The 13,104-nt window shown below is 36.6% G+C and overlaps 2 protein-coding genes across 2 annotated transcripts; both read left to right on the top strand.

The window, feature by feature from the left end:
* The first annotated feature begins 650 nt into the window (after positions 1 to 650).
* LOC111436642 lies at positions 651 to 1,292 on the top strand. Its single transcript, XM_023074360.1, has 2 exons — positions 651 to 937; positions 1,010 to 1,292. The coding sequence occupies exons 1-2, from the start codon at positions 682 to 684 to the stop codon at positions 1,213 to 1,215; spliced, it is 462 nt and encodes a 153-aa protein (XP_022930128.1). The 5' UTR covers positions 651 to 681; the 3' UTR covers positions 1,216 to 1,292.
* Positions 1,293 to 11,052: 9,760 nt separating this feature from the next.
* Positions 11,053 to 11,649, top strand: LOC111436685. The gene is made up of 2 exons (XM_023074418.1): positions 11,053 to 11,339; positions 11,412 to 11,649. Exons 1-2 carry the CDS (start codon positions 11,084 to 11,086, stop codon positions 11,615 to 11,617), a joined length of 462 nt encoding a protein of 153 aa, XP_022930186.1. The 5' UTR covers positions 11,053 to 11,083; the 3' UTR covers positions 11,618 to 11,649.
* The last annotated feature ends 1,455 nt before the right edge of the window (positions 11,650 to 13,104 follow it).

The following is a 13,104-nucleotide window of genomic DNA, read 5'->3' as shown; positions in this document are numbered from 1 at the left end:
GAAGTCTAAAAAGCAAACAATGTATCTAGATCATCAGTAGAAGTCGAGTATCGAGCTATGACAAATACTTGTTTAGAGTTAACTTGGCTGAAATACATTCTTCAAGACTTGAAAATTCTGCTGCCAGTACCAGCATTGTTGTATTGTGATAATTAAGAAGCAGCATTACAATACATTAGTATTGATCATAATCAGAAATATGGTCTCAAAAAGACACTTAGCGGTTACAACCTTACTCCTTAAGCTATAAATGGGTTGTATGATGTGACATAATCTAAGTAAGTACAATTCATCCAAACAAAATCATTACCCGATTATAGAATAATATTGAGTTTATTGAGTTAATGAAATAAAATAAAATATCATTTTATTACCCATCAAAAGTACAATAGGCTAGAAACGGTATGTTTTTATTTAAAAATATAATTATCCTTCCTCATCTCGAAGGTAGGGAGAAATTAGAAATTAAATAGTCAAACATTCTATACTCGGAATACTCCCAAATCCACAAAATTTAACGTCCTTTCTAAATTTTGTGGTCTTTTCTAAATATAGGTTTCCCATCAAGCTATATAAAGGGCTTCTCTTTATCAAAAAAATTCAAGCATCCACACCTTAGCCATTGCTACTCTTCATCATTTGAAACGAGCTTGTAACCTTACAACTTCAAAACAATCCACAATGGCCATGGGCAAAGGTTTCAAGCTCTTTCACTCCCTTTTCTTAGTGATTGTTTGGCAATGTTGTGCAAAGGTGGATGCCACTTTTGGCGATGTCAACGGTGTTGTAAATCTCGATCATCAATTTTCATTTCGTGCCTTTGGATCACAAGACACACAAGCCCCAACGGTTGCACCAATTGGAAGTAGCACAGAAGTCCCGGTGGCTACACCATTTGGAAGCATTGCTCAAACTCCGGAGGCTCTAACCCCGGAGGGTGCATTGGTCGGAAGCATTGCTCAAACCCCAGAAGGTGCATCGGTCGGAAGCATTGCTCAAACCCCAGAAGGTGCATCGGTCGGAAGCATTGCTCAAACCCCGGAGGGTGCATCGGTTGGAACCATTGCTCAAACCCCTGATGCTGCATCGGTTGGGAGAATTGTGTTGGAGGCAGCACCGTTTGGGAGAATTGCACTACCTCCGAAGGTTGCACCAGTTGGAAGCATGGCTCAAACCCCAACTATTGCACCAGTTGGAAGTAGCACACAAATGTGAGAGTAGCATTGCTATGCATAGAGGAACACCTCAGCCAAACTAAATCATTATTTTGTAGACAAATTCATTATTTCTATATTTTTTCTTAAATGGAATGATAATTCTCTATTTTTTTGCTTATATTTAATTTTTGACTTTAACTAAAGAATGATATTTTTAAAACTTAATGACACATTGTTTTTAATAGGGTACACTTTGATGATCTACTAAGTGAGACCATACCAATAAATTTATTGATGCATTAATACAAATTGTCTTGTTTGCAAAATCTTCTAACATCATACTATTAATAAATTAATTAAATTGATTCTAATTATATTTTTTCAATTTTGACGAGCGAATAATAATAGGTTATGATTTTGCAATAGGAACAAACTTGGGTCGACAACAATATTGTCGGAGAACAAAATTGTGAAAGTTTTTTGGTTCGACCTTGCCTCTACACTAGGCTAAGTCATTTGGCTTGACCTTGCCTCTGCTTGAGACCAAAGTCTTTCAATGCAACGTCGCATCTCATCTTGATCCATATGGCCCATATGTCTTGATGCCATTCTAAGTCTTGGGGTGTCGTCAACCATCACCACTCACTCGTGCATGCCATCGAGAACAGGCCTGCATGTCGTTCATCTCATGGAGATGTCTCGAATATCCATTCATTTGGGTTCTATCGACCATTGAGCCATGGGGGTGGTGGTAATAAAGGAGGAGATATAAATAACTATATATATATCTGCACATGTTTATTATATTAATAAATACAAGTCTTCATACATACATACTTCAATAACTATATATTATATCTCTCTTCTATACGAACTTTTTTTTAATGGATGTTAAATTATATTGTTAAATATATTGTTAAATTATATTGTTAAATTCTTTTAATGGATGATAGATGAAGAATGAATAATATCCAAATAATTATTGCAACAATAGTTGATGAAAACTCCTTTCATATAAATCCATTACTTTCATATGTGAATTCAATATTTCCATCTTTCAAGGCTTTGCTCCTCCCCTCCTGTTCTAAGACGATCAATAGGTTCTTCAGTAGGAGCAACTTTATCAAGAGAGAATACTACCTTCTCCACCTACTTCAACGGCTCGTCATTATTTTCAATTTTCTGCAAAAACATTCCAGACTCATCGAATGTAACATCTCGACTTCTGCAAAAACATTCCAGACTCATCGAATGTAACATCTCGACTATTAACAATCTTACTTGTTTCTAGACACCATAACCTATAGCCCTTCACGCCTTTACTAAAGCCCATAAACTTGGCATTTTTTGCTCTAGGATCCAGCTTTGAGTGTCATTATTTTCAATTTTCTGCAAAAACATTCCAGACTCATCGAATGTAACATCTCGACTTCTGCAAAAACATTCCAGACTCATCGAATGTAACATCTCGACTATTAACAATCTTACTTGTTTCTAGACACCATAACCTATAGCCCTTCACGCCTTTACTAAAGCCCATAAACTTGGCATTTTTTGCTCTAGGATCCAGCTTTGAGCGTCATTATTTTCAATTTTCTGCAAAAACATTCCAGACTCATCGAATGTAACATCTCGACTTCTGCAAAAACATTCCAGACTCATCGAATGTAACATCTCGACTATTAACAATCTTACTTGTTTCTAGACACCATAACCTATAGCCCTTCACGCCTTTACTAAAGCCCATAAACTTGGCATTTTTTGCTCTAGGATCCAGCTTTGAGCGTCATTATTTTCAATTTTCTGCAAAAACATTCCAGACTCATCGAATGTAACATCTCGACTTCTGCAAAAACATTCCAGACTCATCGAATGTAACATCTCGACTATTAACAATCTTACTTGTTTCTAGACACCATAACCTATAGCCCTTCACGCCTTTACTAAAGCCCATAAACTTGGCATTTTTTGCTCTAGGATCCAGCTTTGAGTCTGTCACATGATAATAAGCAGGACACCCAAACACATGCAATTTATCATAATCACTAACAGGAGTACCTGACCATACCTTAAGCGGAGTTTTCTCACCATTTCCAGAATCAGGTAAACGATTCACAAAGTGAACTGCATAACTGAGAGCCTCAGCTCAAAAAGCCTTACTCAATCCTGCTTGAGACAATATGCATCGAACCTTCTCTATTAATGTCTGGTTCATTCTCTCAGCAACTCCATTTTGTTGTGGCTTACTAGGAATAGTGAAGTGTCGAACAATCCCTTTATCTCGACATACTTTAAGGAATGGATCATAAGTATATTCTCCACCGTTGTCTGATCTCAACTTTTTGGTTTTCCTGTCCGTCTGATTCTCTACCATTTTCTTCCACTCCAAGAAGATTTGGAGAACCTCATTTTTGTGTCTCATGGGATACATTCAAACTCTCCTCGAGTAGTCATCAATAAATGTGACAAACTACCTCTTCCCTCCCAATGAGACATTCTTCGTGGGGCCCCATACATAAGCGTGAACATAATCCAAAATGCCCTTTGTTTGGTGTATAGTTGTACTAAACTTCACATTTTTTAGTTTACAAAATATACAAGGTTCACAAAAATCAATTTTACCAGTTGTGGCACCCTTAAGGACTCCTTGGTTCACCAATGTCTGAAGCGCCTTCTCACCAGCATGCCTAAGTCTCATGTGCCATAATTTCGATATGTCTTGTTCTTTTGAACTTGCCACAGCAGCATGCCCAATTATTGTGGTTCCATTGAGGTAGTATATGCTACCTCTTCTAGTTCCTTTAATTGCCACCAAAGCTCTACAATCTACTTTCAAATTCCCTCCTTCCAAAATGATGCAATAACCACTGGCATCCAAAACGCCAAGGAAAATAACATTTTTCTTCAAGTCAGGGACATACCTCACATCATTGAGTTTTTGTATAAGCCCGTCAAACGTCTGGATTTGTACTGAGTCGATTCCCGCCATCTTGCAAGTACTATCATTGCTCGTATAGACAACTCCACCATTGAACTCTTTCAAGTAAAAAAACATCTCTATGTTGGAACACATATGAAAGGAGCACCCAGAATCAAGAATTCATTCACTGGATTGGCTGACTGATAAGGAGATCGTCAAGGTATTATCTGTATCAATGTCGTCATCTCTAACCACATTGGACTTCGACTCCTTCTCTTTCAAGATCCGACAATCTTTCTTCCAATGACCTTCCTGTCGACAATATGCACACTCATTTTTATCAAGTTTTCGCCAATTACCATATCTACCTCTCGACTTTGATCGGGACTCTCCACATTCGCTCCTTTTCCAAGTAAAAGTTCTTTTACGAGCAGTGAGAACATTTGAGCTAGAATCTTGATATGCATCCTTTTCCTTCTTTTGCACCTCATTATTCATCAAGGAATTCGAAACATCTTCAAAATCAATATCATAGGCTCCATGCAGTAGAGTGGTTACTAAAAACTCATAGGACTCCGGCAAAGAATTTAATAACAACAACGCCTTGTCTTCGTCATCAATCTTAACATCAAGATTGAGCAAATCAGTGAGGATTTTGTTAAAATCATCCAAATGCTCAACTATCGAGATACCTTTCTTGTAGTCAAAACGAAAGAGTTTCTTCTTCAAATAGAGTTTATTTTCCACACTCTTCTGCATATATTTCGCCTCAAGCTTGTCCCCTAGTTCTTTCTCCATCGTAACCTTCATAAATGGATATTTCTAATCCTTGCCAAGACAGGATCGAATAATTCCGCAAGCTTGCCGATTTAATTTCGTCCATTCTGCTTCTGTCATGTCTTCAAGCATCACCTCTTAGAGAGAAGCATCAAGATCTTGCATGACCAGCAAATCGCTAACTTCGCCTTGCCAAACACCAAAATTGTTGGTTCCATCAGATTTCTCTACTTCGAGATTAGAACTCAAAAATCTCGATCCACGTCGTGATTTAATTCTAGATGATTCTGCCATTTTTAAGAAAATAAACACAATTGTGCGCACGTCTAGTGGTCGATGAGGCCAAAACTTTCACAATACCCCAAATACCACACTCAAGCTCTGATACCACTTGTTGTGCGCCGGAAGTGGAACAAATGTACTCACAACACCAATAAACCGAATTACACAAAGAGACACCAAGATATTTATGTGGTTCGGAGAGAAGAAGTTCCCCTACATCCACGGGTAGCAACCAATCACTAAAAACAAAGTGTTACAAGTGAATGCCTCACTATCACACTACAAAGTCTCTCACCAATATGTCACTCAACAAATACAACGTGACTCCCAAAGCTCTCCCAAATCTCGATATCAAATCCCGCTATCAAATTCCGATATATAACTAAACCCTGGTATGACTAAATCTAATTCAAATAACCAAATCAAATCTAATCCAAATAACCCAATCAAATCTAATCTAAAAACCCAATCAAATCTAATCTAAACAACCAAATCAAATAAAAACTTATGACAATTTAGAAGATTGAAAGTCCAATCTTCATTGATGTTAAAAAATTTTAAATATGATACAAGCTACCAAGTAACTCCGGAAAATAATAGAAAATATAGTGGTACAAATAAGATCAAATATACTACCGACCAATTCCTCAAAACATAAGAAAATAAAAATCCTAACCAATTACCGTTATATAAAATATATTCTACAACTAATTTTATATCTTAAATCAAATTTTAAAATAAGTTGTCATTTTATTCAAGGTAGCGGAGAGGTGTCGAGCAATTTTACATTCTATAGTTGAGAACGTCTAAAGGACTACCAGCTGAAATTAGTACTATGGTTGCATGGGAACTCATTTGCAAAGGATGAGCTGAAAGAGTGTCAAATGAGAGAGAAAAAGGTAACCCAAGAGAAGGAGGAGTCAAGGGACTCAACATCAAGAATAATAAATACAATAAAAGAAGATCGTTTCTCAAGGATGAGCAAAGATGTGATAATGCTAGAACATATAGGGAAATTTGCTTATTTGTGCATATCTTGTTGTTTACTATAAAAAAAAAAAATTATATTTAAAGTTGATAGAGTTCATGATTAAAATTACGAATTACATAAAATAGGTCTTTTGGTGTGTTAACTTGTGCTATTTTGTGCATCATATTGAACCAGGCCAATGACGGTACAAAAGTAAATAATGAGACTAAACATCAAGAAGGAGGGGACTACAAGAGGGTGGCTGTAAGTTGAGTGAAAAACACATGGAGAGCACTCTCAATCCTAAATTATAGGTGACAAATATGGAACCCTATAAATAGGGTAGCTTACCCTTCACCCTGTGAGTAGGGTAGCTTACGGTAAATAAAAAGAAAGTCGCGTAGTGGTTGAGAAGAATGCTTTAGGAGGGAGCAGGTCTCAGCAAAGTATGGAATCAGACAGAAGAAAACGAGATTGTAGCCAAAAGTGATTCCGCTCAGTTAGCACTGATGACCGAGCAACCCACCCTACGAAAACGGGTTATTGACGCCTAGAAGCCTAACAAGCACCTCAGTAAAGTATAGAATCAGACAGAAACAGAGAGACCAGTAGAGTATTCAATCTCTCTAAATGGGGGTTTACTATGGAAAGACCGCCCATGTGTCCCCGAGACGAGAAAATCTTAAAAGACATTATAGCTGAAATCCACGATACATCTTATACGTCCCACCCAAGAAGTACAAAGATGTATAGGATGTGAAAGGATGTTACTAGTGGCAAGGGAGGAAGAAGGATCTAGCAGATTTTATAAGACAATGCATGGCTTGCCAGTAGCTGAAGGCCTCGAGATAGTGCCCAACAAGATTGCTACAGTCCTTAAATGGGAAGTAGTGTGTATGGATTTTATCTCATGTTTGCCAAAGATCAAGCAAAGTTTTAACGTAATTTTGGCAGTTGTAGGCATAGTAATCAAAACAGTACACTCATTCTAGGCAAGACCACATATCAAGTAGATTGGTTGGGTTCAACTATAAATAAGAGAGTCAATATACCTCCACGGAGTGCTAGTCTCTATAGTGATAGATAGGAACACCAGGTCCACCTCAAAGGTTAAGACGGATCTTCAGAAGGCGTCGAGAAAAGTTTGATTTACCACCTCACATTCTCAATATTATTTTTCTAAAAATCTTAAAATTTTCTACAACCTTCGTATAACTTATTGGTGATTGACCATCATAAAATTCCCGTCTATAAGAAATTAAAAAATTGGGAAGTTTGGTAATGTAAAAAAAATGTCTATTTTTCAACTTTTTCTAAACTTTCCTTTATTATTTCATTTTAAAATCTTATACAACTCATTTATGCTATCTTTTATATTTAAATGGACCCTATCAACCTCATGCCACATATTTTAAAAGAACAACGAAGATCAACACAAGAGCATTCTAGAGTTGTGTGTCACAACCATACTGAAGAGGGTAGGTTGTGACCCCTTAGATCACAACAAGCATAACAGTGACTCTAAAGTGAAACCTAATCGGCCATGCGAGTGTAAAGATAGACAAGTCCATGAAGTGATTGAGGAGGATGGTGTATCATCCAACATACCAGACAGAGGCAACAATGTCGACATGAGTATCAAAAATAGGCTTTTTGAAGGGTTAGGTATGGCCCCAAGCCTTAACATCTAAAACCAGAGTTTTAAGAGTGAATTTGGGTATACGACTTTGGAATTAAGTCCGTCTACATGAAATTTGAAAACTCTCAAAATTTTGTGTCAATTGAACACGAGACGGATGCTCTATAACACTATGTGATGGTTTTCCTAAATCATGTCCATACTTTCAAGATTTTAATACCTCCAAATGTACCTTAGAGGAAGTCATTGTGCCAACTCTCCACCACCCTTTGGTCTTGTGTTGCTTATGCCTAGGTCACAGTGAAGGCTCTCCACCATCCTTTGGTCATGTGGCCTAAGCTAGCTACTCTGTTGCTTATGCTTGGGTCACAGTGAAGGCTCTCCACCACCCTTTGGTCATGTGACCTAAGCTAGCTACTCTGTTGCTTATGCTTGGGTCATAGTGAAGGCGAACATTGGTAACATTGGTAGACGAGTGTCTCGAGAGAATGTTACTTTTTTTTTAATTTTAGTTTGTATTTTGGTTGAATTGTATTTTGGTTGAATCCCAATCCCTAGTGTCCATTCTTGTATTTAACTCAAATGTTCCTATTGAAATAAATTTTTGTTTGTTTGTATCTTTTTAAATCTTTTATTGTTTTAAAGTTTTGAGAAAGATTTATAGCAGTTTTGGTCAAATTCGTCTGTAATTTAGTAAATTTTTTATTAACCCATTTTTTTTATTTGTTTGTAAATTTAGTTTGAATTTCAAAATATTTTACAAAATAAATAACCAGATGAAATCATTGAGGAGCAAAGCCTTGTAAATTAAAAAGTGGAGGAACCTGAGTCTATCGCCAAGAGTAGACCACGAAGGGTAATTCGAAAACCTGCAAGACTTGATGATACGATAGCATATACTTTCTCTATGATTGATGGAGTTTCCAACCTACGTATTGAGGTTTGAAGTGGTGGCAACAAACTCAGTTATCAACTTGAAGATCTTGTGACAAGGTGAAGATTGTTGTAAATTGTCATAAGTTTTGATTTGATTTGATTTGGAGATCTTATGACAAGGTGGAGATTGTTGTAAATTGTCATAAGTTTTGATTTGATTTGGTTATTTGGATTAGATTTGATTTGGTTATTTGAATTAGATTTAGTCATACTAGGGTTTAGGTATGTATCGGAATTTGATATCGGGATTTGGGAGAGCTTTGGGAGTCACGTTGTATTTGTTGAGTGACATATTGGTGAGAGACTTTGTAGTGTGATAGCGAGGCATTCACTTGTAACACTTTGTTTTTAGTGATTGGTTGCTACCCGTGGATGTAGGGAAACTTCTTCTCTCCGAACCACATAAATATTTTGGTGTCTCCTTGTATAATTCGGTTCATTGGTGTTGTGAGTACATTTGTAAAGCTTTCGGCGCACAACACTAGTTATGTTTCACATTCTTAACATGGTATCAGAGTAGGAGAAGAGGAAGAACAGAAGAGAAGTGTTAGAGATTGAAACGACGAACGAATTGGGATGACCTTCCACAAGATATATCAATTCTTTTAAGCCTAAATCTCAAAGGTTTTAATTTCTAATGTCTTTAGCGATTGTCCATGATTGAGAATCGCAAATCATCAATATTTTTTCTTTCAATAATAAAATCAAGAACATATTCATTATCAAGATGTTTGTGGCGAACTATCTAGATTCGGTCACAACACGTAGCCTCCTACTCTAAATTTGGATCTTGAATTGGCTACATATTCCTAATCATTCTCCTAGATCGAGAGCTACGGTTGGCAAACTGTTCTCGATCGTCCAATATCAAGACTACGTTATAAGCATCTTCAAATTTCTCACCAAAGCTCAAAGGTGACAGGCTCAAGATGTTCGTATTTTCTTTTACAACATCATTACGGAATTCAGTGATGGAATGATTTGATGATGAGCAAGCTCTCAAGTTAAAAGATCTCTCTCCATTATCACTAACAACATTCTTTGGCACATGCCCCTCGTTGGAAGAACCTGTTGACCTATTTTTCCTTCCAACTGCTTCTACTTGACAGTAAACAAGATTAAGGTAATAGAATTCTGCTGGCCAAAGTGATGAGATATCCATGTTCGGGTTATCCTCTAAAACTTCTTTAAAGGAATCAAGATCTTAGGCTTAGAGTAGCCCATGCACATAAGCCTCTCAAGTGACTAAAGGGGAACATCGATCTTCCTAAATATCAAAATTTCCTTTTTGGCGGTATCAACCAAATTCAGCTTCAAAATTTCGGATGTTTATTTAACATATTCTTATTACATTCACAATTCTGATCAGTCAAGATATTCACTTGTTCCAATCAAATCATATGGGACAAACTACCAATCCTTGAGTAAATCATTTATGCATGAACCAAGAAGTGATCAGTTAGGATATTCACATGTTCCAAACAAATTAAACGGGAAAAATTACCAATTCTCTAGTAAACTATTTATGCATAAACCAAGAAAACCACATTCGGTGGCAGCTCTTCGAGTTTTGAGATACATCGAAGGTACTCCTTGTCAAAACTCCTACTATCATCCGAAGCAACTTAAGATTATAGGCATATTGCAATTCTAATTGGTGTGAATGTCGAACTACCTATTTCTAGGTTTTGCATATTCCTTAGAAATTCAGTTATTTATTGGAAGTCTAAAAAGCAAACAATGTATCTAGATCATCAGTAGAAGTCGAGTATCGAGCTATGACAAATACTTGTTTAGAGTTAACTTGGCTGAAATACATTCTTCAAGACTTGAAAATTCTGCTGCCAGTACCAGCATTGTTGTATTGTGATAATTAAGAAGCAGCATTACAATACATTAGTATTGATCATAATCAGAAATATGGTCTCAAAAAGACACTTAGCGGTTACAACCTTACTCCTTAAGCTATAAATGGGTTGTATGATGTGACATAATCTAAGTAAGTACAATTCATCCAAACAAAATCATTACCCGATTATAGAATAATATTGAGTTTATTGAGTTAATGAAATAAAATAAAATATCATTTTATTACCCATCAAAAGTACAATAGGCTAGAAACGGTATGTTTTTATTTAAAAATATAATTATCCTTCCTCATCTCGAAGGTAGGGAGAAATTAGAAATTAAATAGTCAAACATTCTATACTCGGAATACTCCCAAATCCACAAAATTTAACGTCCTTTCTAAATTTTGTGGTCTTTTCTAAATATAGGTTTCCCATCAAGCTATATAAAGGGCTTCTCTTTATCAAAAAAATTCAAGCATCCACACCTTAGCCATTGCTACTCTTCATCATTTGAAACGAGCTTGTAACCTTACAACTTCAAAACAATCCACAATGGCCATGGGCAAAGGTTTCAAGCTCTTTCACTCCCTTTTCTTAGTGATTGTTTGGCAATGTTGTGCAAAGGTGGATGCCACTTTTGGCGATGTCAACGGTGTTGTAAATCTCGATCATCAATTTTCATTTCGTGCCTTTGGATCACAAGACACACAAGCCCCAACGGTTGCACCAATTGGAAGTAGCACAGAAGTCCCGGTGGCTACACCATTTGGAAGCATTGCTCAAACTCCGGAGGCTCTAACCCCGGAGGGTGCATTGGTCGGAAGCATTGCTCAAACCCCAGAAGGTGCATCGGTCGGAAGCATTGCTCAAACCCCAGAAGGTGCATCGGTCGGAAGCATTGCTCAAACCCCGGAGGGTGCATCGGTTGGAACCATTGCTCAAACCCCTGATGCTGCATCGGTTGGGAGAATTGTGTTGGAGGCAGCACCGTTTGGGAGAATTGCACTACCTCCGAAGGTTGCACCAGTTGGAAGCATGGCTCAAACCCCAACTATTGCACCAGTTGGAAGTAGCACACAAATGTGAGAGTAGCATTGCTATGCATAGAGGAACACCTCAGCCAAACTAAATCATTATTTTGTTGACAAATTCATTATTTCTATATTTTTTCTTAAATGGAATGATAATTCTCTATTTTTTTGCTTATATTTAATTTTTGACTTTAACTAAAGAATGATATTTTTAAAACTTAATGACACATTGTTTTTAATAGGGTACACTTTGATGATCTACTAAGTGAGACCATACCCAATAAATTTATTGATGCATTAATACAAATTGTCTTGTTTGCAAAATCTTCTAACATCATACTATTAATAAATTAATTAAATTGATTCTAATTATATTTTTTCAATTTTGACGAGCGAATAATAATAGGTTATGATTTTGCAATAGGAACAAACTTGGGTCGACAACAATATTGTCGGAGAACAAAATTGTGAAAGTTTTTTGGTTCGACCTTGCCTCTACACTAGGCTAAGTCATTTGGCTTGACCTTGCCTCTGCTTGAGACCAAAGTCTTTCAATGCAACGTCGCATCTCATCTTGATCCATATGGCCCATATGTCTTGATGCCATTCTAAGTCTTGGGGTGTCGTCAACCATCACCACTCACTCGTGCATGCCATCGAGAACAGGCCTGCATGTCGTTCATCTCATGGAGATGTCTCGAATATCCATTCATTTGGGTTCTATCGACCATTGAGCCATGGGGGTGGTGGTAATAAAGGAGGAGATATAAATAACTATATATATATCTGCACATGTTTATTATATTAATAAATACAAGTCTTCATACATACATACTTCAATAACTATATATTATATCTCTCTTCTATACGAACTTTTTTTTAATGGATGTTAAATTATATTGTTAAATATATTGTTAAATTATATTGTTAAATTATATTGTTAAATTCTTTTAATGGATGATAGATGAAGAATGAATAATATCCAAATAATTATTGCAACAATAGTTGATGAAAACTCCTTTCATATAAATCCATTACTTTCATATGTGAATTCAATATTTCCATCTTTCAAGGCTTTGCTCCTCCCCTCCTGTTCTAAGACGATCAATAGGTTCTTAGCAACTTTATCAAGAGAGAATACTACCTTCTCCACCTACTTCAACGGCTCGTCATTATTTTCAATTTTCTGCAAAAACATTCCAGACTCATCGAATGTAACATCTCGACTTCTGCAAAAACATTTCAGACTCATCGAATGTAACATCTCGACTTCTGCAAAAACATTCCAGACTCATCGAATGTAACATCTCGACTATTAACAATCTTACTTGTTTCTAGACACCATAACCTATAGCCCTTCACGCCTTTACTAAAGCCCATAAACTTGGCATTTTTTGCTCTAGGATCCAGCTTTGAGTCTGTCACATGATAATAAGCAGGACACCCAAACACATGCAATTTATCATAATCACTAACAGGAGTACCTGACCATACCTTAAGCGGAGTTTTCTCACCATTTCCAGAATCAGGTAAACGATTCAC

The sequence above is a fragment of the Cucurbita moschata genome, unplaced genomic scaffold, assembly GCF_002738365.1.
Source record: "Cucurbita moschata cultivar Rifu unplaced genomic scaffold, Cmos_1.0 Cmo_Scf00058, whole genome shotgun sequence".
NCBI lineage: Eukaryota > Viridiplantae > Streptophyta > Magnoliopsida > Cucurbitales > Cucurbitaceae > Cucurbita > Cucurbita moschata.
This window is presented reverse-complemented; position numbering and strand designations above follow the sequence as displayed.